The sequence below is a fragment of the Lipomyces chichibuensis genome, assembly GCF_038497645.1.
Source record: "Lipomyces chichibuensis strain CBS 12929 unplaced genomic scaffold V1513scaffold_24, whole genome shotgun sequence".
NCBI classification, from domain to species: domain Eukaryota; kingdom Fungi; phylum Ascomycota; class Lipomycetes; order Lipomycetales; family Lipomycetaceae; genus Lipomyces; species Lipomyces chichibuensis.
This window is the reverse complement of record NW_027117476.1, coordinates 152,481-175,710: the sequence shown is the minus strand read 5'-3', so window position 1 is coordinate 175,710 and position 23,230 is coordinate 152,481. Positions and strand designations below refer to the sequence as shown.

The 23,230-nt window shown below is 46.6% G+C and overlaps 9 protein-coding genes and 1 non-coding gene across 10 annotated transcripts; 6 read left to right on the top strand and 4 right to left on the bottom strand.

The window, feature by feature from the left end:
* Window positions 1-548: 548 nt before the first annotated feature.
* V1513DRAFT_417036 (NUC169 domain-containing protein) lies at window positions 549-3,425 on the bottom strand. The gene is made up of 3 exons (XM_066895859.1): window positions 1,698-3,425; window positions 1,251-1,641; window positions 549-1,191 (listed from the first exon to the last, which is right to left on the bottom strand). The coding sequence occupies exons 1-3, from the start codon at window positions 3,365-3,367 to the stop codon at window positions 739-741; spliced, it is 2,514 nt and encodes an 837-aa protein (XP_066752670.1). The 5' UTR covers window positions 3,368-3,425; the 3' UTR covers window positions 549-738.
* Window positions 3,426-3,784: 359 nt separating this feature from the next.
* Window positions 3,785-4,066, top strand: V1513DRAFT_426210 (uncharacterized protein; the record flags this gene model as incomplete). The annotated part of the gene is made up of 1 exon (XM_066896157.1): window positions 3,785-4,066. One exon carries the CDS (start codon window positions 3,785-3,787, stop codon window positions 4,064-4,066), a length of 282 nt encoding a protein of 93 aa, XP_066752669.1.
* Window positions 4,067-4,969: 903 nt separating this feature from the next.
* On the top strand, window positions 4,970-6,740 carry V1513DRAFT_447870 (uncharacterized protein). The gene is made up of 3 exons (XM_066898456.1): window positions 4,970-5,562; window positions 5,616-5,757; window positions 5,813-6,740. The coding sequence occupies exons 1-3, from the start codon at window positions 5,170-5,172 to the stop codon at window positions 6,385-6,387; spliced, it is 1,110 nt and encodes a 369-aa protein (XP_066752668.1). The 5' UTR covers window positions 4,970-5,169; the 3' UTR covers window positions 6,388-6,740.
* A 373-nt stretch (window positions 6,741-7,113) lies between these two features.
* V1513DRAFT_459396 (uncharacterized protein) lies at window positions 7,114-8,910 on the top strand (the record flags this gene model as incomplete). Its single annotated transcript, XM_066899755.1, has 5 exons — window positions 7,114-7,128; window positions 7,192-7,260; window positions 7,315-7,401; window positions 7,450-7,667; window positions 7,716-8,910. 5 exons carry the CDS (start codon window positions 7,114-7,116, stop codon window positions 8,908-8,910), a joined length of 1,584 nt encoding a protein of 527 aa, XP_066752667.1.
* An 891-nt stretch (window positions 8,911-9,801) lies between these two features.
* V1513DRAFT_447861 (glycoside hydrolase superfamily) lies at window positions 9,802-11,346 on the top strand. The gene is made up of 4 exons (XM_066898455.1): window positions 9,802-10,028; window positions 10,099-10,143; window positions 10,213-10,323; window positions 10,381-11,346. The coding sequence occupies exons 1-4, from the start codon at window positions 9,963-9,965 to the stop codon at window positions 11,077-11,079; spliced, it is 921 nt and encodes a 306-aa protein (XP_066752666.1). The 5' UTR covers window positions 9,802-9,962; the 3' UTR covers window positions 11,080-11,346.
* A 70-nt stretch (window positions 11,347-11,416) lies between these two features.
* Window positions 11,417-12,571, top strand: V1513DRAFT_417025 (ubiquitin-conjugating enzyme/RWD-like protein). Its single transcript, XM_066895858.1, has 2 exons — window positions 11,417-11,964; window positions 12,012-12,571. Exons 1-2 carry the CDS (start codon window positions 11,638-11,640, stop codon window positions 12,417-12,419), a joined length of 735 nt encoding a protein of 244 aa, XP_066752665.1. The 5' UTR covers window positions 11,417-11,637; the 3' UTR covers window positions 12,420-12,571.
* Window positions 12,572-12,739: 168 nt separating this feature from the next.
* V1513DRAFT_432463 (uncharacterized protein) lies at window positions 12,740-15,681 on the bottom strand (the record flags this gene model as incomplete). The annotated part of the gene is made up of 5 exons (XM_066896405.1): window positions 12,740-14,734; window positions 14,788-14,852; window positions 14,903-14,996; window positions 15,050-15,510; window positions 15,576-15,681. The coding sequence occupies 5 exons, from the start codon at window positions 15,679-15,681 to the stop codon at window positions 12,740-12,742; spliced, it is 2,721 nt and encodes a 906-aa protein (XP_066752664.1).
* Window positions 15,682-16,634: 953 nt separating this feature from the next.
* On the top strand, window positions 16,635-16,746 carry V1513DRAFT_t69. Its single transcript has one exon. It is a non-coding gene; the product is annotated as a tRNA-Lys (tRNA).
* An 801-nt stretch (window positions 16,747-17,547) lies between these two features.
* Window positions 17,548-19,737, bottom strand: V1513DRAFT_459393 (lysophospholipase catalytic domain-containing protein; the record flags this gene model as incomplete). Its single annotated transcript, XM_066899754.1, has 2 exons — window positions 17,548-19,616; window positions 19,671-19,737. 2 exons carry the CDS (start codon window positions 19,735-19,737, stop codon window positions 17,548-17,550), a joined length of 2,136 nt encoding a protein of 711 aa, XP_066752663.1.
* A 2,564-nt stretch (window positions 19,738-22,301) lies between these two features.
* Window positions 22,302-23,109, bottom strand: V1513DRAFT_136376 (uncharacterized protein). Its single transcript, XM_066894204.1, has one exon. It carries the CDS (start codon window positions 22,978-22,980, stop codon window positions 22,345-22,347), a length of 636 nt encoding a protein of 211 aa, XP_066752662.1. The 5' UTR covers window positions 22,981-23,109; the 3' UTR covers window positions 22,302-22,344.
* Between the last annotated feature and the right edge of the window lie 121 nt (window positions 23,110-23,230).

Below are 23,230 nucleotides of genomic sequence, written 5' to 3'. Positions count from 1 at the left end.
CCCCAGATTTGGCGCGTCCTCCCAAAGTACATGGCCTTCCGAATACCACATTGTTTACATTTGAACGCCAACCATTGTTTTGCCGCCATCTAAGTCTCCTGGTATATTAGTACGCGCTGTTGCTCTTATCAATAACTCCAGGTTTTTACCTCCAAGTTCATTTAGCTGAGTGGAGTAATGTCAGATTGCTCCCTCCCTAACAACTCGTCAGGACGTAGTCCAATATGTTCCACCGGTACTGCATCTGCCTCTCGGCATCAGCTAAGGAATCTGCACAGGCAAGGCATCAGAAATGGGTCTCGACCTGAGGACGTGCCCAAGCCAAGAGATGACACTGTGCAATTTGGATGTGCACGTTGCGGGAGGCCATTGGACAGCGACGATTCAAATCTCTGCTACAAATGTAAGTTCCCAAATTAATAACTTTGTAATATAAAAACAATTCTAATTCTTATTACTAGGTCGGGAAGGTCGCTAATCGGATGTTATTCAACCGTTAGTTATTATATGCTCTCGAATAGAGGAGTTCTGAAGCTGTACATGATATTATTTTGCAGCACCGTTGAGTGTTATTGTATTATACTTAATATCCGAATAGGGCAATGTAAATATGCGACAGCGCCAATAGTTGGTAAAGTTGTCAGTTATGAAAATCGTGTTCGTGTATATATTACTATAGTACATCTATAACCCCAACTTTTCTGATCCCAGTGCAAATACACCACCACTCGCAATCCATTAGCTCGTCCACAACTTCGCAGTGCCGTCTGCACCAACACTGAAAAGCCATGCTTCTTTCGGATGCCATGCAACTTTCAGTACGCCAAGCGACTGAACGACGGTATGGCCCTTCAACACTTTCAGCGGCACCAAGAGCGGGTTCCTAAGCAAATCGTCATAAACAGTTCCATGAAAGACATTGATGTGACCGTCGTCACTAGCCGAGCAGAACAACGGTAAACGAGTGTGGAATCGAACATCTCGGACGGCTCGAGTGTGATACCGAAGCGTGCGATAAGGCTTAGTACTCAGATCCAAATCATGCCATGTCACGCGCTTATCATATGAACCCGTGATAACGTTGTCGCCCTGTGGGTGAATATCAAATGAGCTGAGCCATCTCGCACCAGGTTGTAGTGCCTTGGTAAGTGATTGTGTCGATAGATCGTAGATACGCACATATCGCTGAGTCTATTTACGATGAATTAACTATGCGAAAGGAACACAAGTACTACCAAGGAAACACTTACAGCAACGTAGAGCATCGGCTTGAATGGATGGAACTGAGCTCGTTGAATGATGCCTTTGGACTTTCGGAATGGAGACTGTGTGTTGTGCTTCGAAATCTGGTGAACCAGAACTGCCATATTTGCTCCTTCTGGCGAGACACCGGTAAAGTAGTCGCCTCGTCTGTGCCATGCGATCTGTTTGACGGTCTTGCGGCACACAATTACCACGTCGACACCTTGAGACGCCAGTTTCTCGGATGGCTTGATCCACTTGCACTGTTGCTCCTTGTTGATTTGCTCAACTGGCGCAGGCTGAGCTGCATAGCCCCATCCAGCCGCAAGAAGCTCCTGGCCTGTCACCTCAGTTTCATCGTCAAATATCGGCGGAAGACATAAAAATATCTTCTCTCCCCTAATTTCACCATTAGTAAATTGATACGTGTGAGGGAAAGTAATGGCGGAACTTACGCTGAGGCAGCAAGAATGCCCGAATCCTTCACTGGACTCCATTCTACAGACTCAACTGCTTCATCGTTGTCACCCACAGTCGCTTTCCAAATCTCACGACCAGTGAGCACTTCCCAGATCCTGACAGTTCCATCATCCCCTCCAGTAGCGAGCCACAAGCCGGAAGAATCGACACTAACAGCACGCACGCGTCCCTTATGACCCCTATATGTGACTGAGCATTTAATTGGGAACGGTCGGAGGTCCTGCGGTGAAGGTAGCTTAGGTAACAATGAGTCCGGGTCAATGTTAAGCTTGTTTCTACGGACACGTGGAGCTAGGTACAAATCGAGAGAACGCTCGAATCGCTCGCGAACAAAGTTCTCGTAACGGGGAACTGTACGAAGAGACGAGAATTTTCGCGGCAGGTAGTCCGTTTCCCTGTCCATTTCGTCCGTTTCGTTCCATGCATTAATTTCTTCCTCCGATGGCAGATACTCTTCAGGTGGATTGTAGCTCTCGTCGTTCGTCGGCTTGGCCACCTTGGGAGCCGGAATATGCATAACGTGCGGCTGCTGTTCTTGCAAGTCATCGGCCCATAGATCGTAGACCGGCTGCTCGTCCTCGGGTCTGACCTTCGGCTTGTTAGGACTGATCCGTCCTTCTCTGATAGCTCTGACTATCTTCATTATCCGTTTTGCTTCATATTTAGATGGCACAAATCGCCGTTTAGGCTCGGGTGCGGCAGACAACCCCATGATCTCAGTTTTAGATGAAAACCATTCGATCGTACTTTCATAAGGATCGACTTCACCAGCATTCTCGCCCAACTGGATTTTCTTAACAAGCTCGAGTTCCTCCTTTGTCAGTTTCAAGTCTGCACCAGATTCTTTGTCGATTAAGCCCGTCCATCCTTCGGGCACCTCGATACTGTCCAGTAAACTGTCGAGTGCAGAGCCAGTGGCAGGACGCATGATTCGTTTTCCGTTAATATCGTAGCCAATATGTGGATATTCGTCGTAAGCTGACAGTGGCACTTTGCCGATAGTATTCACGTCCTCGAGATCACTGTCGTCACTGGAGTAATGCGGATCAATTTCGTGATAAATCGGCCGTGGCTTGCCGTCAGCGCCAGTAGTGTAATAGGCAACCCTACTATCCTCTTGATCAGAAGAAATTGAAGACAGACTTTCAGCATCGCTTGCCGCGCTGTATTTGCTGAGGTATTCGTCTTCCTCGTCATCATCGCTGACAGAGTTTATTATGACCTCTGCCGCATCTTCATGCTCCTCAATTTCGTCATCTTCTCCAAAATATTGAGTTCTCTCGTCAGCATCATTTTCTTCGCCGTCGCCTTCAGACGCCTTATCACCTGCTTCGTCCTCGGACTCGGAATCTGAAATCACGCCGTCGAGCAGTCCTTCAAACTGCTCACTTACATCCTCACCGTCATATTCCTCCAAATCACTCTCATCTTCTGGCTCGTCTTCCTCGGCCTCCTCAGCTTCATCATCAATAAATCCATTGTTGTCATCATACTCGTTATCTTCGTCCGCATCCATAATCAGAAGTCGTGGAGCCCGTCTTTGCAGGTTGGCTAGCTTACTACCTTGCCGGTTCCCGGTACCCTGCGCAGAAGTTTGCGGTTTTGCAGCCGGCTTCTTCGCTCCTGCTAATTTCCGTTTAGCCATGTAGTCGTTTCGCGCGTACAAATAAGTGCCGATCAACCGTGGAATCCGACACCTGAGGTCAACCGCTTCGACACAGAAAATCTTTTTTGCGGGACGTTACCTTCAAAAATTCAGGGGTTGATGCCGACAACTTTGTGACATTTAGTGCGAAAGTTGGAAACTAATTAGTAAGTTTCTGTTACCCCGTCACAATTTCGATATTGTTGTTATATGTTCGTGGTTTGAAGCGAAATTGTCCGACTATCTTTTGCTACGGCTTTAGAAGTGCACGACTTTAAAAGTATCTTGTTGTATACGACTTAGCTATTTGTAGGTTTATTACTGTTATATTCAACACTCTCCCTTGCTAACTAGTGCCAGCTGGTGATCGTTCTACGTCTTGAACAACTATACTCGCCAACTGGGATTATTCACGATATGGCAACAACAATAGACGAACCGGACAAATTGGAAGTATTTGCGATGGCCATTGCACAGCTACCGCTGGAAACTTTGCATAATGAGCGAGCACGGATTGAGAACTCGATTGACCACTTGCAACGATCCAACCGCGAAATTGAGCAGTACATTGCGGAGACTGAAGACGACAAGGAGAAAAATGAAATGCACGGGGTGATCATAGAAAATGAAGATGTAATCGTTGGACAAAAGTTGCGCATCGAGCTGATCAAGTCAGAAATTACTCGACGGTCACGATAGAAGATCATACAGCTCTTGGAGATTACGACATGAACTCCTCAACCTCCTGAGGCTACGCGTGTCTGCAGGGCTTCTAGAGCAAGTGCAAATGGCCGCCTCGACTGTGCTAGGCTACGATCATTCTAAGGGCGTCATCGGCATGACTCTCAACATTTTGGTCGTCATGCACTGACTATGGACTTGATAGATTATACAGGTGCTTATTGGCATTGTGTTTCCGGAATAGCACAAGACCTATTAAGGAATGTTGCCGGTTGTGATGACGACATTGTTATACTTTTGTATTCATATGTGCATTGACATGGAGCCTTCGCGAGAAGAAATCCATCCCTTGTCTTGCCAATAGAAATGGTATATATAATGTCATCAAACCTGACGTTCACAGACTGCATAACTCTTCCATAACTGCTCCATCACTAGGCTGCACAATTTTGGATTCTGGACTGTCACCCTTCATCCCAACTCAAACTTTAGTTTGTGGAGCACCTATCAGCAGTCATAGCTCTTCAACACGTAACGAATAATCTATGTCGGCACCAACTATATTGTCTTCAACACTTAGCGAATAATCTATAGTCGGCACCAACTATATGATAAACTGGCGGTTTACTTCAACGTTAGAATGAGCTGTACTGGGCTGAGTCAGTTACAATACTGACATTAATAAGACTGTACCTCCCTGAAGTTAGTGTGGTTTGTCGAGCTTAAAATTTCCAGAGACGATCCCCAGGATCCGAAATAGTGCTAAAAGTGGGGCCAGATGTACGCAATATGGAAAGCACGATCTTGCGCAGCACGTACTGGGGCTGCGCATTGTCAACGTAATGGTGCGACTTGGCATCGTAGAATGGAACCCAGGACAAACCTAACTTTCGAAGCAGAACTTTGGTTGCTGCTTTGCTGCATCATCGCTCGAGCCTTACTTAGCAGCTAGTTTTCAGGACCTCCAATTGCTAACTGCCCTCGTCTTTCCAGGCTGCAGTTTCGCGGATTTTATGCCGCTGGTTCTTCTTTTTCCATCTCCCGTCTAGATTCTCAGTAACCAATACACATTCATCGGCGTCATACGATTGTATGCGCCGTTGAATTCAATCGTCAGCCGAATGGTGGTATTGGGTCTCAGTCAGCGTCATTTGACCCAATTATCGGGCAAAAATCGCCAGCAAATCCTTCTAGTCGCGTTCTTGGTACTGACCGCGCTTTGGCTGTCGCTTGTTCGTTATCGGCAAATCCGGCTGCACGAGAATGGTGACCCTCCATTGAAGCTCTCCCCGATACCGACATTTCGACATGTTTCCGTCTATCGGCGTGCACCCGATGTTATTTTTGAGAACTTCCTTGACTCGGTCTTGGTGAATTTGAAGTTGTCGTATGCTGGCTCGTACGATAGGGACATATGGCCCAAAAAGGTTTTCCAGACCGCAAAGAAAGTCGACAAGAAATATATGGAGGCTGTATCGTCATGGTCGAGACTTAATCCCGAGCACGAGCATGTCGTATGTTCACACTGTACCACTTTAGCATGCTACAGATTTTGTTAACAAAATAGCTCATTAATGATGTCACTGCGAAGGAATTTGTCGAAAAGGCATTTTTAAGCGCGCCACAGGTTGTGCATTTGTACAATTCGTTTCCAAATCCGGTTTTGAAGGCCGACCTACTGAGATACCTGTTATTGTATTTGTATGGAGGTATTGTCTACTGACTGACTGGAGTTATTGGTTGCATGGTCTGATGTTCTACTAGGCGTCTATGCAGATATAGATGTTTATTGCAGAAAGCCAATAGCAGAATGGCTGCCTGAGAAATTATGGAAATCGAATGCCGATATCATTGTTGGTGTGGAGATTGACGAGCCGTATGCTATGGAAGAATCCCAGAAGCTGTGGGGCTGGCACCGTCCGTTTGGCTTTGCTCAATACACAATCGTTTCGAAACCATTTGCACGACCGGTCCGCACAGCCATCGTTCGAGTAGTGGCACACGCACATCATCTGGCCAAGTTGAAGAACAAAGCGAATCCAGCACTACTGTCAAGGTATTCAGCGGAAGATATTTACGAAATTAGCGGTCCGGGCGTGTGGACTGACGCACTCATCGATTCGATGAATTACAAGCGGAAGGATATATCTTGGGCACAATTTTATGGTTTGACTGAGCCGAAAGTATTGCCTACCGAGGGCGGGGCGGTTATGGCTCTGCCAATTCAGTATTTCGGCAATGGACAGAAGCACTCTAATGCGGGCAATTACAGCCATAAGCAAGCTTGTGTTACTCATTTTTCCACAAAAAGTTGGAAGAGAAACAGTTGGTTTTTGTAGCGTCCAGCATATGCCCTGGTGGAACTTGTCATTGTCGCATATGGCAAATTTATGATCGGAATTTTGTTTTCATTGGCGAACGGATTTGGTTGATATATTTTTGCTCTATTTCTTTTTGCTCTGGTTCTATCTATATATATTATATTTAACGCTCTGATGTAAAAAACATTCTAGCATTTGTACTACCTTCCTCCATCATCCATCTAACTACAACCGCAACTAAACAAGACAGATTTACAGACAGCTTATGACGGCCAGTATGTACCTATGCGATTTGTCAAATATGATAGTAGTAAAATGGGACGGTTGTTGTACAACAAAACATTAATTCGGTTTAATAAGATATTCTCTCACACTTTGCGGCTAAGGGTTGCGTGACAATCACATGAAAGCTTATCGTCTACATCTAACCGGCCTTGACCCGCTCCGTTTAGAACTAGTTAGGAGCCATTATATAGCATTATTGCAGCATTTAGATGCGGGCGACCAGTAAAACACCAGAAGGTCTTTCTTGTGACCACGTTGATGGTATATCATTTTTTGCCTTATCAATTCAAAAATTATACGATTCGATAAATTGATCAGCATTGGGCGCCACATTCATGGTACCCCGCTCTTCCAGTCGTCTTTATTCGTTACTTGGATAACATTGAGTCGATATCTACTTCCGAGTTGTCATACTTGACTGGATTGAGCGATTAATTTGATAGCACATATACAGAAACCATGTGGAAAATATCAGTATGTTTCACTTTAAACAATTCATTCTGTTATAGACGAAGCTGATCGGTTCATTGTCTGCAGTCTACTTTGACGGGATTTTTGATATCATTGATCTCTATGCTACTGGAGGTCCTGGGTTTCTGGCATAGTGTGAGTAATTGTAAAAGAGCCTGCGTGTGAGACTTTGTCTGCTTACCAGTTTAGAAACTATGGAATTTGATCTTGTCCCGTCGGCCAGAAGCACAAGTATTGGAACAAATGCGAAATGCGGACACATATGATGAATGGCTGGTAGGTATTGAGTGATAAAGACAGAATGTGAGTGCTGACAAGTGGTAGGATCTGGCCTATAGTCTTGATAACCTGCTGGGAAACGACCTGTGGCGGGCCAATCCAAAGTCATCCATGTACGACTATAAGCTCATCTCGGAGCGACTCGACGCAATTATGGAGGCAAAGGAGATGGAGGATGTGAACGCGTTGACCAATATCCTGCGGTCTGGTCTTGTTCGCAATCTTGGCAACATTGCGAATAAGAAACTCTTCACGTACACTGGGTATGGAATTGGATTAAATTTGCGAGTAATTACTAAACCTGAAGTCAGGACGAAGTTTTTGATCGAGAAATACAATATGGAGGTTATAGATAGTTTGCATTATCTGCTTAATCATCCATCGTCAACTCTGTCAACTCAGGCCAAACTCGATTTGGTCCATGACACTCGCCAGTCATATGGATTATCAGCTCTGGTCTTGCAAGGTGGCATTTTGTTCGGCCTGACGCATCTTGGCGTCGTGCGTGCGCTCCATCAGCACCAACTGTTACCGCGAATCATTACCGGAGTTGGAGTTGGTGCGTTGATTGCTACACTTGTTAGCGTCCATCGGGACGATGAACTTCCAGAGTTTCTTAATGGCAAAGGTATCGACTTATCCGCGTTTGCAAAGCAACGACCTCCTGAGCAATATCAGGGCCTACAGAGACTCAAAAGATTGATTACCAAGGGATATCTTCTCGATATTCAGGTACTCGAGCAAGTTGTGAAAGATAATATTGGTGACTTAACATTTGAAGAAGCTTACGCACGCACGCGACGTGTGCTTAATATCACAGTACACTCAAACGATAAGTACGTGCCGACATTGTTCAACTTCCTGACCACTCCGAATGTCCTGATTTGGTCCGCAGCATGTGCAAGTAACGCCCTTCCAGGATTCTACGAAGAGGTTCAATTAATGTGCAAAAACGAGAAAGGCGAAATTGTACCGTGGTCTCCAACTGGTGCACCGATTCGATGGAAATCATGGACATCTACGCCGCGCGAGGAGCGGGAAGCTCCATATACCAGAGTTTCTGAGCTGTTCAACGTGAATCATTTCATTGTATCTCAAGCGCGCCCATACATTGCGCCATTTATGTCGCAGGACATTCACCACGGAGCACATTCTGCCCGTAACAAACTCCTGAGGATCACAGGATACGAAATCAGGCACCGTCTAGCACAGCTGGAGACATTAGGCATACTTCCACCATTGTTTAGACGTATGTTAATGTTGGACGATCGACGGCTGATGAACTCGGAAATCATTACGATCGTACCAGATTTGCGTGCGCATGATTTCTGGAAATTATTCGTTGACGCTCCTCGATCTAGGGATGATATTGAATATTGGAGTCGCAAAGGAGAAGTCAGTACGTGGTTTGCTCTGCCGCTCGTCCGGCAACGATGTGGGGTGGAGTTTATATTGGACGGGGTTTACGAGGTTTTGTTTCAAAGTCGGAGGGTACGGAAGCTTTGAGACTGTGACAAGTGGTAGGGACTGCAATTCTGCAATATGCCTCATATGCTTTCACGTGAATTCAGATGCTCTGTGGAGGTTTTGGAATCCTATATATTTCTTTGTTTGTTGTCCATCAAAAGTAGCAACCTAATCATCATAGGAATGATGCGATGCATGCTAGGCAGATATCTTCACTTGTGTAAATTGTCAGCTACCACGAATTTCCGACAATTACTGTAGATTTCGTCAGTGCATATCTAAAAATATATGGCCATTTAGGATTGTAAAGTTCACACCGAGACCTACGCGATTGGTATCAATAAAGATTTGGTCTCCAAATGCTCAAAGCACCGCTGCACTTTTTCCGTACATGCAAAGGCCTCTGCATGTCTGAATAATACACAAATGTTCTCTCGAGAAGCATATTTCATTTGATCCAGAAGTAGGAGTTTTATATCACCACCACTAAGCTGTCCACTTCGAAGGTCTGACGCTATTGACGAGTTTATTTCAAAATCATCAGAACTGACGAAGAAGATCGGACAGCTCAGATAGCTTGTCAGCGCTTCTTATAAGCTGTGTGAACTGGGATAAATTTGTAGCGTTTGGCAAAAGTTCTGGCGCCATGCCACAATTGCGGTGCATCTAAACCATTAATGCACATAAACTAATAGTGATGTGTGAATAACTTCTGTAAGAAGCCATATTATTGTTTTTAATTTTTTTTTCTGATACTGGTTGCTTTTAATTTTTATAGCTGCTTCTGCAGGCACTCATAATTAAATTTTACGGGCTTAGTACTTAACTTTTAGTCTATAAGCCCGATTTGTTGATGTTGATAGTTGGGAACTATTTCGAGTTTTAGTTAGTGTGGCGCGACAACTTTCTCTCAACTGGGAATGTTGCGCCGCTCCATGCCGCTCCTTGAAGCATAACTTTTGCATACTTTCCTCCAAGTCTCCGCACTCATCCCAACGGTGACCCCCCATTTCTTCCTCTTCCGTCGCTCGCTTTATCGCCTCTAGTCACTCGTTTTCCGTTGTTTAGATCTCTGCTACTATTCATCAAAAATGCGGTTCGCCTCTGCGATTGCTGCACTGGCGTCGGTCATCGGTTGCGTGTCAGCCATTGGCTCGGTATGTTCATGCCTGCTTTGTGAAAGCGAACGACATTAAAAGTAGAAAGTTATTGACTGGGTTTCTCTAGCTTGGATTCGATCTCGGTGTCCAGAGAAATAACGACGCGGGTTGCGTACGTGCTGGTTTTTGTTTGCTCATCCTGCTGGACTGGATAGACTGAATTCACTAATGCATACTGTAGAAAACGACTTCTGACTATCTCTCTGACTTTGCCACTATAGGCGGTGAAGCTAGCATTGTCCGAGTTTATGCTGCCTCTGACTGCTACACCTTAGCTAACATTCTTCCTGCCGTTAGTTGCCCGGAATTGTTGTTAACCCAAGGCAGACACAGAACTAATGTGTCATAGATTAAACAATCCAATTTCAAACTTTTCGTCGGCGTTTGGCCCACTGATGACGCACACTATGCCGCTGAGAAGGCGGCCTTGTCTGCTTATCTGCCTACGATTGACAGTTCCTACATTGTTGCCGTTACAGTTGGTTCCGAGGCTTTGTACCGTGGAGATCTTTCCGCCTCCGATCTCGCCTCCCGAATTGATGAAATTCGGACTCTTGTCCACGGCATAAGTGGATACGAGAATACCCCAGTCGGTACTGTCGACTCCTGGAACGTTCTTGTCGATGGGGCCAATGCTGAAGTCATTCAGACCGCAGACGTCGTCATCGCCAACGCATTCTCGTACTGGCAAGGCCAGACTATGGCTAACTCATCCCACTCCTTCTTTGACGATATCATGCAGGCTCTTCAGGTTATCCAGACGACCAAGGGCTCGACAGACATCACGTTCTGGGTCGGAGAGACTGGCTGGCCAACTGACGGTGGTTCATTCGAGAATGCTGTTCCATCCGTCGATAATGCTGCTCAGTTCTGGCAGGAGTCTGTTTGCGGCATGCGTGCTTGGGGCATCAACACTCTTGTTTTCGAGGCTTTTGATGAGTCGTGGAAGCCTGTTACCTCTGGCATTCAGGGTGTTGAGACTCACTGGGGTGTCTGGACCGACGATAACACGTCGCCTAAGTACTCCTTGGACTGTGCGTTTGCTTAGCTGAAACATGTGATCATCTTGGGTGGACAACCAGTGAAGTTGGCCAAATTAGATTATGTATGTTATCAAGTATTACTTGGGTTTAAACGGTATAAGGGTCTCCAGCCAGTATCTACTAGCAAATTTATTGGATTTGGTATTTATCTTCCTTTCGGGATCGCTATTTGAGCATTTTCATTCAGTTGTATTATTTGAATAAATGTATTGCATAGTACATAATATAGAGACAAAATGTGCGATGTTGCTGGTACTGCTCAATGCACGCGACTTGTTTATTGACTGCTGGGAATGGCTTAGCGTGCGTTTACACACACCACAACTTCGAATAACGTTCGCCCCCCCACAGCGGCATTGCCCACCATTTGTCGTTGTCATTCCAGCCTCCACACAATTTTCAGCAGTCTTTCAGCGTCGAATTTGTACCCTACTCTACTGGTTAAATATCAGTGCTATATATTTTGGCCGGCCGGTTCGTATTGTTGCGGCAGCCGTCTCGTGAGAAGTTGCGACTAGAGTAAACTGTTACAACTTATATTCGCTTGTCCACTATACTGAGATATGACATCTTCAGCGGCTCGTCTTCGCAATGATGTTGCCAGCTTATTTAAAGCCTCCTGCCATCCCGATATTGTGCTTCCGTCCGACGGCCCTCAGGACTTAACAACCATCACACTGCACCTTCTCGGACCAGCGTCCACGCCGTATTCCGAAGGGGCATGGAAGCTGACGCTCAAAATTCCGGTAGAATATCCGAATAACCCACCCAAGGCATATTTCGAGACCAAGATTTTTCATCCGAATGTCGCGGTGGGCACGGGCGAGGTCTGTGTTGACACACTCAAGCGGGATTGGAGCCCCAAAGTTGACCTCCGACATGTCTTGCTGGTACGAATTATTAGAGTTTTGCTACAGGAGATTGTTAACGTGCATAGGTTGTCCGATGCCTATTGATCGAGCCGAATCCAGAATCAGCATTGAATGAAGAAGCGGGAAAGCTGTTACTCGAGAACTTTGCTGATTTCGAGCGAATGGCCCGGTTGATGACCAGCGTGCACGCTCTCAAACGCACTGCATTCGCATCGGCAATTACCTCTGCCGAGTTCTCCTCGTCCACGGACAACACGGACGAAAATGGTAATACCACTACAATTTATTCGGACTCGGAAACTGACTCGTCCCGCTCGGCCTCTATCAACGCGCTGGATACGAAGAATGTTTTACGGCCGTTGGAGCATACACAGCGCGGAAGTAGTGGACTTACTCCTTCGTCGCAGAGCAAGCCATCCTTGAAGAGTAAGGATGCGAAGCCGAAGAAGAAAGTTGGAATAAAACGGCTATAATGTCTTTACCGTCTTATTTCCATTTCGTGTTTTAATTAGACATCGGAGTTTGTACTTGTATAACAGAAGTGACCATTGGAGTGACGCATTAATTCATCTTATTACGCATCAAAATTTGTCAATAAGCTCTAATATGATTCACAACCAACTTATCTAACTTCCCAGTATATGCTTGCCAAGAAAAACTACTGTACAGTCAAAGATGTTATGAATGGGAGCAACAGGTATAAGTAAGCGCTACTGCCATCCTTGTCCAAATGAATCAACCAAAAAAAATACATGCTGAATGCTATTGTATAATCAAAACTTCTGTGAATTCTTTAGATCTCGCGGAACGGTCTTCGCCGCACTTCGTCTCGATCTGCAGCTGAACCATGAATGGTTGCGGCTCGGTATAATTTCAGATCTTTTAAACCCCCACTGTATCCAATTCTAGAGGGATTGCTCGGTACGTTGCTGTTATGCTCGTTCAGTGGCATAATATTTTCTGACAGAATTTGACGGCTAAGTCTGCGACGATGGTCTGTGTGAGATATCCCGCGTGCGACGAAGGAGTCCGAGACATTGGAGATCAACTGCACGAAATCGTCTGATACCAAACTCATGGCTGTGCCAAACTTCAGTTTTGCCAAGAATGCCGAGTCGTTCCTTGTATATGCGCTCAGTAATGTCTGTCGATCGACGGTCTCTCCAGAAGAAGACTTGAGAATGCGCGCTTGCTCATCGAGTTCTTCAATGCGGGCATCAAGCAATCCTCGTAGCCATGAGAGCTCAGTCGCACGGGAATTCAAAATGTCTTCTTTCTCGCGCAATTCGCGATCGACCTCCTTCTGTACTTTCTCGACAGCACGCTCAGAATCGGACGCCGCAATCTTCAGTTTATCGTTCAATAAGTGTACTTGTTCCCGCAGAAACTTATTCTGTTCCTTCTGCATCTCCTGTTCCTTGGCTGAAAATAAGTACTCGCGCTCCGTATCCCGACGAATGCTGAGGGCCTTCTCGTCTAATTCCATTGCATGTTTCGACTTCATTTGCTCGGCCTCCTTTTTCAGTTTCTCGATCTCCTGGGCATATGTATCGACCTTGGCCCTGAATGAGCTGTAGGCGCGCTCGCTCTCGACAATCTTGTTCGTTAATTCGCTGACAATCGCATCGGCCCGCTCCCGAGCACGTCTAGCCTCCTCAAGTTCGGATAGTAATGCTTCGTTCCGTGATGTGGACGTCGCCAACTGTGCGCGCAACTCTAAAATAGCCAGGTCATGGGCGCCCGTCTCTGCAGGCGACACGAGAGATGACGGCAACGAGGCACCCGTCTCTTCCTCAGTCGCGACATCGTACTCTTGAGCTCTAGAGCGTCGTCGTGGAATGCTCTTCACCTCCACATAGCCGTCTCCCTCGTCGTCTGCGTCTGACGCATGGCCCTCTGGATGCTGACTGCGAGGGTTCTTCAATTGGTCAGTCAATATGCCGACTAATTTCTCCAAGGGATCTAACTTCTTCGACAACGCATCGGTAAGCAAGGCTTGCAGTGCCGCGTCGTCGATGGGAGTGTTCCGTTTCACGGCTTCGACCACTAGGCGCTGGCGCTGAGCCTTAACCACTCTGTCGGACCAGACTGAGTCGGAATCGTCGTCATAAACAGAAACACTTTGAGATTTGCTGCTTTTCTTAGCTGTAGGACTATGCTCCGTGAGATGTTGCACAATATCATCCAACTGGGCCGCCGGCAGTTCGTTGGCAGGAGTACCGTTCTGCACGACTGGTGTAAACATTTCCTCCGGCTTCTCTCGGTTCGTTTTGGCATTATTCGTAGCTGCTTTGTCAAAGTCAATAACAGTTGTTGACTCCTTCCTCTGCGTAGGACCGTTGGCAGCCTTACTATCCGGATCGACAATGGGGATTCGCTTGCTGTCCCTCGGCTGTCTAATAAAAGCCCCAGTTTCAGTTCCGTTGAGATCTGAGACTGCACATCGGGACCGCATATCCTGTTCTCCGGGGTTACCCGCGAAGGCAATTGGCGCCTCGAGATACCCTTGCGCACATTTGATTTTGAGACCAGAAATAGCAAAGTTATCAGTGAGGGGCGGCGGCACGAAGGCAGGTGCGGTAGCGGATAATGGCGTTGACGGCGGTTGTGCCGTAGCTCTCGGTAAGGACGAAACCGATGGCTGATGGTACATATTTGGGTTCGCGACTACCGATTGCGAGGTGTAGATGTTCAATGCATTGTAGCCTGCGAGGAGGGCGCTCATATCCGGCGACATAGCATAATAGGAAGGAGTTGCCCTGGGAGACGAGAACGTATCACTTGGTACCTGACCCATAGTTAGTTGGACATTAATACTAGCAATTGAATCAGCAGACTTACTGGAGACGACACACCAAGAGCGAGCAACTTCTGCTCTCGGAGGAACTCGACATGGACTTTCCAAGCTATGTAGATATTAGTCAGTGCAATAAGCATACATAGGACAGAGAGTTACCTTTCTCATCTGGTATCCTAACAGTAGCTTTTCCGCAAGTAAGAGCGTTATAGAAGGCACGAGCATCATACGATGAATGAAACTGATCTGAGATCTTCAACAACATATTAGCAGGCAACTCCCGCCGTATTGGCAACCATGACACACCAAGTTATAATTCCTTACGGCCCATTCATGAACTTTCCTCTCATATTCGCGCAACTCAGTTGTAGACAGCAATGCTGGCTCATTCATGAGTTCATGGGGAATGTTAATCACGATCTTACGATTTCCCCACACAACAAGCGACTTGAAACTTGGAGCTGAGCGAGTAAGTTCTGGCGTCGGCGAATGACAGTTAACGATGGTAATCTCCGTATTTGCAGCCGTGGGAATAGAAGGCACGTTAGGTTTGATATCATCCGCTTGTGTTGGCTGCGAAGCTCCAATCGAATTACAAGTAGGCTCAGCCGGAGCCAGCGCTGCGCTCGTATTGCTAGCCATCCAATTCTGGACTAGCATGTCAACCGACCGGTCATATTCTGTCGATTCCTGTTGTGGAGAGTGCTGTGAGGCACCATTCGACAATTCGAAAGTGGGGCGGAAAGAATCCATAGCGGATGTCAAAACTAAAAATGCAGTAGTGAGCGAAAACTGCACTTGTTCCACAGGAAAAAATAATGCCAACACACACCTTCGTTTTCAGGTATCGATGGTTGATGGGAATGGCTAGCCCACGTCATACCAGAAGATGCCCTTCGTGAGGCAGAATAGGATCGCGAATGGTGATGATAAGCCATGGTCGGGTCGTTCTGACGGGCTCTACCAAAGCGAGTTTAGTGAGCTTAACATCAGAGTGTAGAGATAGCAAAGCGAATGGATATGTAATACCACCCGAGAGAGTAAGAAGGAGAAAACGAAGGATGAACTTTTACCTTTTTGTATTGAAATGACGGCAGTGTTTGCAGTTCGGTCCGAGCGCTATCAACACAGAATGGTAATGAACCTAAGAACCAGGACGCTTGGCTAGGAAGCAGATCCAGTTCCCTGATTAAGTTAGAACATCAAGAATTTATATGAAAATAGCGACCAAAGTGCAGGCACAGCCACTGTAAGTGGCCTATCGATGCTGAGTCCGCTGGGAAACAAAGACAAGCCGGGGAAGAAGGGGAGGGGTTCATGAACAGAGGACGGCACTCACCGAGAAAATTAATGATAAGGGAAGAACGGAATCCCGGACTCTGGGTTGAATACCTGCCGTAAGTGTGGTAAATTTTAAGGGGCTAAAGGAAATTTGGACGAGACGGATTTGGTTTGAAAGGGGGCTTCCCAACAAAAAGCAACTAGCAAGTTTACACACCTGCCATGAATCTATTGGCCGGGTGTTGGTAGTCACAATTCAATTTTATTAATACGACCAATATTATAAATCGGTAAACCAACTACTTAAGTCTGCCTCATCTCTTTCTTATTCCATTGGTACGGCTCGTCAGCACTTGCTTTCCAAGCGACGCGTCGATAAAAGCAAATTACGCGTTTAACGCGTTTTGACGCGTTATTTCTCGCGTACGACGTGTAATTTTCCGATTTTCGAAACAAATTGCTATAAATAAACTTGGAAATTACATGAATCCCACAATGTACGGCTTGGAAAGGATAAGTTATTGATTACTGATGTTAAAGTCCCGTTGAGTTCCTAACCCTGGTTTAGCGAATATGGTGCAGCAACTGCTAGCTGCAGACATGGTACTCGTCCCTTGTAGCTCAGTCGGTAGAGCGTTCGGCTTTTACGACACATCAAGTGAACCTTGGTGAGCAGCTAATAAGGAACCGAAATGTCCAGGGTTCGAGCCCCTGCAGGGGAGTACCTCTTTTTTTTTTGTGAGAAGGCAAATTTTTTTTATTTTGTTTTTGCAAGGGACAGGGTTTCTAAGGATCGCCGATTAGATCAATGGCAACTTTAGCAATAAGGGATTTAAAGGTGGATTAAAGACGTGATGACACATACGATAGTCGATAGTTCATCATCGTCTCAAATCATGCAAAGCTTTTGCAATCAATGGGACCCAAATATTATAACTAGTTAAATTGTTTAACACTGCCTCCAGTTAATTAAGCCCTCTTGTCCCTGTCGAATTTATTTGATTCTGCGACAATATAACATTTAGCTACAACAGGACCCGTCGTCATACTGACTGAGATATAAATCGCCGGCAATTGTATTTATCATTTGGGGTATCTGGTTAATATGACCGAATCCGGCCAAACTCGACTTGAAGAAATCACACTTAACAGAACTGTTTGGCTAGGGGGCTCAGTTTCTATTGTCTGTAGACTCGGTGACGCACGAACCTGCGCCCGCGCCCTAAGGTAGCGAAAATGGAACCGAACGGCCGACAAACAAATGTCCTTTATAAAAAGGGGCCTGATTAGTAGACTCGGGTTTGTTTTGATTTGACTAATGAGGACTTAGCCGACGGGGATCCGTCCTGATGGACAGTCACACGGCTAATAATGCATGCCTGGTCAAAACATGAATGCCACAAATACTGCCCAAAATCATCAAGTATTTGAGAAACTAAACACACAAATATCTTACTTTTCTCGACGCCCATACAGCACAAAGCATTTTCCGTCCCTAAATAGTATGAAAATACAAAACCGCATTAGATTCCAAAAGCACAAAAAAAGGCGATAGCAACAGCACCAGCGGCGCTACTCCAGACGGTATCCCTAACTGCTCCCGCGGCAGAAGTGGATGATGTAGCCATCGGTGCCACACGTGTAGACGATGCGAGCGCTGAAATTGACTCCGACGCCGATGCCGATGCCGATGATGTCGACGCCGATTCGGATCCCGTCACCGTAGATGACGCAGACGTCACTGTCGAGTTCGCGGCAGTAGTCGTGGAGCTACCAGCCGCAGCAGTAGATAACACATTCGCATTAATCAATAAACTCGGGTTTAGTTCTCCAAAGTTTGCGCTACTTGTCGCAATAGTGCCGTCCCAGCAATGTTTTTGCAAACATTGCTGGCACTGGGCGGTGTGCTCGATGCCTCGTCTTTCGACTTCGCGGTGGATGAGGGCGCATGCCATGCACGCTGGCCATTCGGAATCGAGAGTACCGTTGCCTTGCGTGCCGAGATTATATCCGTTAGTTATGAATCCTTCAATTTGGGCAGTGGAATACGACAGTTGGATGGTAGAGGAGTTGGTGAGGTAAGTATACGGATAATTAGCCATGTACACTATCAACGGCGTGATGCTCGACATATTGGAAGCATTGCACCCAAAAAATGTAGGTTGTCTCGTCAAGTTCAGGGCGACAAACGAGTTGTTGTCGGGCACATATGGCATCGACGCGCTCTCACGAACATATTGACGTTCGTATGTTGAGATGAGCGCACTTCCATCAGGCCAGTTGCTGTCCAGGTCGGCCGAATTGTCGAGAGCAAAGATGACGTCGACTTCGCGTTCTGATTGTAATAGTGGCAGTAGCGGCACGTTCTGGGAATCTTCTCCACCATCGGCAAGACCGATCAGGGGATCCATTTGCACGCTTGTCCCGTTGACACCAAAGAATGGATTCGGTGCAAATACAGCAACGTCACGCGTAAAAGAGTCATTCTGCACCTTACTAAGTGCCGACAGTAATTGACTTGGAAGGAAACTGTTCTGGATAAATGTCGAATTTAGTGGGGCGATATTGAAGAGCGATGAAGAAGTACCGATAACAAATCCAGCATTGTCAAAGCCAACCACGCACTGCTGGGAATTTGCCGGCGTCCCGTTAACAGCTTCGGATCCGAGATATTTTGTTGGGAAAAACGCGCCAAGTGTATTATCCCAGCTTCCCATTTCATATGGCGAAAACTCAAAGACAGTTGCTGTCGCGATATCCACCGCCTCGCCTTCAGTCACGCCGTTCGCGACGACCATAGGGAACGGCAGATCGTGACTCTTGAACGGCTCCGTATCCGCGATATCGGACCACACGAGACCTACTCCTCCAGCCGAGTAATTGAACATTTGTTGGCCAAGTAATCTACCCCAGTAATCCGTCAAACTAATTTCGAACCCGGCGTCGGACTTGCCGGCTACCTCGTCTGCGACCTGGTTGTAGTACTCTGTTGCCGCTGTGACATTTGCGCCTTTGGGAGCAAGCAACGAATTCGACAGATCCCATACAACAGGGTCTGCTTGCAATGCCTGGACAGTCGAGAAGTTATTCAGTACAACCGAGCCGACGAGCCAGTTTCCGCCGGACAAGCCGACGAGGTAGGTGCTCGCCTGCAACAGTCCACCGATATGTCCTTTGTCGGTTGAGTTGACAGTGCGGTCGTCGGCTGCAGCGAGGAATCCCGCACCGTTGAGCATGGCGCGGTATCCACCGCCGGAGAACGCGAGACCGATGTTGATAGAGGTGTTTGACCCGATAAAGTCGGACGCGTCAAAGTTGTCGAGACCGATCCGGTCGAGCAAACTGACAAGGGCATCGCGGGTGACGTTTTGGCGCGCGGCGACGTACTGTGACTCTTCCGAGCTGAGGCCGGTGGATGCGAGACGAATAAGCGAGCCAGACGGACAAGTGGTGTCGGTGGGAGTGTAGTTTGCGGATCCTGACAACGAGCGCTTAGATAAACCGCTGGCGAGGGCACGGTCGCGGCGATCCATGGCATCAAGATATGCCTCTGCTCGAGCGATGATCTCGAACTCATCCGCGTACGTGGGCTCTAATGCGAGTGGTTAGCAACAAGAGAATTAAATGTGAGAAAGGCAGTACCAACCGGCGCAGACAGCTCGCGTGAACAGCAGGGTCAACAGGACGAAGTATGGCCACAATAAATTCGCCATGATGATAATTCTACCTAGGGAACGATACTTCAAGAAGTCGCGAAGGGGGGAACAGCATATATAGTGACTGGACCAAGGCGCAGTCAGGGCATTGCGCGCAAGGAGAAGATCGTGGTAATTAAAAGTGTTTCCCCCTCACTCTCAGGTGTAAACTAAGGGTAAAATTTCGTTGTGCTCGGCCAGTCAGCCTCACCTCTTGCCGCATCGGGCAAGAAGAGAACAAATGCGCGCGGGTTAGGGTGAGCCGCACTGGAATGAAAGCTTTTTCGTCGTTGCTCAACTCGATACCTGTAAGTTAGCTTATTATTATTATTATTATGGTTACTATTATTATTATTATTATTCTATGCTGGTATAGATTGGCATAAATTTGTCTTGCTCGTAGTAGTAACTTAGAGTATTGATGTAAAAATACACTGTGGAATTACCGATCTCGCTTAAGCGGAGCCAATAACAAAAGCAACTATGCGAACTAACCGAAGGCATCGTGAAAGACACGCGTCCCAGCCAATCCATTGCGCCACAAAATAATCCACATACATTATTACAGTATTGCATATTCGTTGTCCAGGAGGCGGGTTATTCTGAAAGTCCATCTAGGTCTGCGCACGAATAACGAAGTTACGAATAAATAGCGATTGGCTTCTTATATAATATTCATACGAATAAAATTTGACTTATTCGTAAATATTCGCATTCGTAAAGTTCTAAATACTCGCGTTCTCAGATTTATACATGTCTCTTAGCAACACCAGGCGCCTCATCGTCGCGGCAGTCAGCGAGTACGTTCGTATGCCTATTGAATCTCGTCCACTGTTAAAATGTCTTTCAACCGACACCGCAGCAGCAGGTATAGCTAAATAGTCTCTTGCTGCCAGGGCCATTCGCGGATATTCGTCCGTATGTGTCCTCCACAAAGAAAGCAACCAGTTCTTATCATTCATCGTCGACTCATCTACCGTTACAACTGTATCTCCAAAGTACCGCTCAATGTTAGATACCTGCTGCTTGCGCGGTTGGAGTTTCAGCAATACTCGAGCCTCAATACTCTTCCCTGCGTTTATAGGATCTTCGCCAGATAGGAATAAGGGCTGCTCCGTCTGTAAAAGATATCGCTCATGTAGTAACTGTTTTATGTGCCTGATAACCCGCTGGGCCGATGCTTCTCCTAATTCTTTCTCAAGCAGCAATGTCTTGGAACCATAGCGACGTAATAGCTATCCTGACCCATCTTCTAGCGCTGCTTCGTCATCACTGCCGTCATTGAGAAGGTGATAATCGATCCTTTGAGCGCGTTGCGGACGTTTGCTTGAAGATACGAAGAATTCATCCATGTTGTTTCCTGAGTAACTGCAACAAAAGACTATTTCGTGCCTCAATGGCGAACTATTTTGTTAGCCTGTGGAGCAAAATGATACGAACGCGTGTCGGGACGCGTGTCTCAAGGTAAACAAGATGCGACGCGACACTGCTTAAGATAGTCGTCGATTGAATGCCAGCACCCTAGCCCAAGAGCACGTGACGCGCGGCATTAGTTAACAGTGTCACATGAAATGTCAATAGAGGCTGAAGTCGTTATAAATCTGCTGCACTGCTCGGCCGTAGAAACCCTGACCCCTGTTTCTGGTCTCATCACTTTTGAATTCTACATATTATTATTATTGCCATACAGACCTATTAACTGTCAATCGGGCGGGTAATTGATATAGGACTGGTGACATTTTAAATACCAGCTAGTCCTGATTTAAAAAGTTTCTGCCGATAACCGATATCGGTTAACACCTACGCCTGCCGATATTTATTCGTAAATTTATTCGCAAGATTTTGAGCCTGACGATATAGTATCGTCGCCGATATTTGCCGTTACGATATCGGCAAACCAGCAGATCGTCAACAGCCCTATAACATTCTTTAGACGTGCTTGAATATTTCAGCCTGTTTTGATAAAAAAAATGTTAACGGCCAAGTGATGAAGAAGGGCAATCTATGTAATGGATAAGGTAATCATCGGGCATTGGTTCTTGTTCGGTACTTGGAATGTAAAGCCTCTCAACCCCACCGGTAACCTCCCAATGTTAGTTATAGTCGGGACTAAAGAAAGCAATGGCCTCACCCGTCATACGGCAGGATTCATAGAGAACTGGCGGATGAAGGTCACATAATGTCTAAACATTGTTCTTTTGCAGAGCCTGATTTATGTTCAAAAGCCACGTCTATATGGGCAGACAGTCATTATCCATGCAACTTTACGCACGAAACGGATAAAATCCGTTCAGTGAATAGCAAAGACAAGGCAAAGTCGTTGGAACAGTTAGAATGTGTCACTTTCTGTTATATAACCAATAACGAGATCCGTCGTCTATTTGCTACCTTGTTTCCAGGAGAACTGTATGTGCAAAAGCATAGTTGTGAGACTATATCAGACATATCACTAAATATATTCATCAGAAACAATTTATCATCGCGGCAGATATATACTTGTAGGCAACTTTATAAATATTTGTATCATCCCAAATCATAGCCCTTCTAACTCCTTTTTCTACCCAACTTCACTCATACAGTGGTATCCCATTAACCCTAAACCGAACATCAAAAAATACACAGAACTTATTTTATGAGTGACTCGACGGCCTCGACGGCCTCGACTGTCTCGTTCTTCTTAGAAAACCCCCACGACCGCCACTTGCCAGAAGACGAAGACGAAGAAGTTCGGACAAACGATGTACTGATTCGACGACCAAGGTTCACGTCATCAGAATCCGGTTGACTAGCTCCGGCAGACGCAAAGTCCTCGCCAGGCCATCGTCCCGCAATCATCGGATTCTGGAACTCGTCGAGAACATTGATGTCCTCGGCTTCGTACTGCATATTCGATTGGCCGGGAACAGCCACCCCATCAATCGGCCTGTTGCTATTCACAGCATCCGCTATCTTTGCTGGCGGCACGGCGGAAAGTGCGAGCGCGTTTGTGCGGGTTAGCGCGTCGATTGGGGCCATCGGGCCCGAGTTGCGCGCGCGACTCGCACAGTCGAAAGGGCCCTCGTGGTGGTACTCGAAACCGATGCCGAAAGAGTGGTCGAGTCTGTCGATGGGATCGGTTGCGAACGAATGCCGTCTGGTCCGGTGCGATTTGTGAGATTCAGAATGTGACTTGACGTCGTTGTTGGATGTGAAGGTGCTAGTGGGGAAGCCCATAGTGATTGAGTATGGCGGCGGTGATTCGTACTTTGAGACCGTAGCCATGATATCGTTGATATAGATAAAGTTCAGTAGAATACAAAATAAGGCAGAGCAGGCGCGGTGTATTTATATATCACGCGCGTAGGGACCAGCGGATGAGGGGTCCAAGATTGATTAAATGGGAAATAAGGTTGACGTTGGTTGGGTTGCGTAAACACCGGCCCGAGGCCTTGATGAGATGACGTCATAAGCTCCGCAAAGTTCAGTGATCACACAAGAGTCACAAGATCGTGAGTCGTGACTGGATGCACGC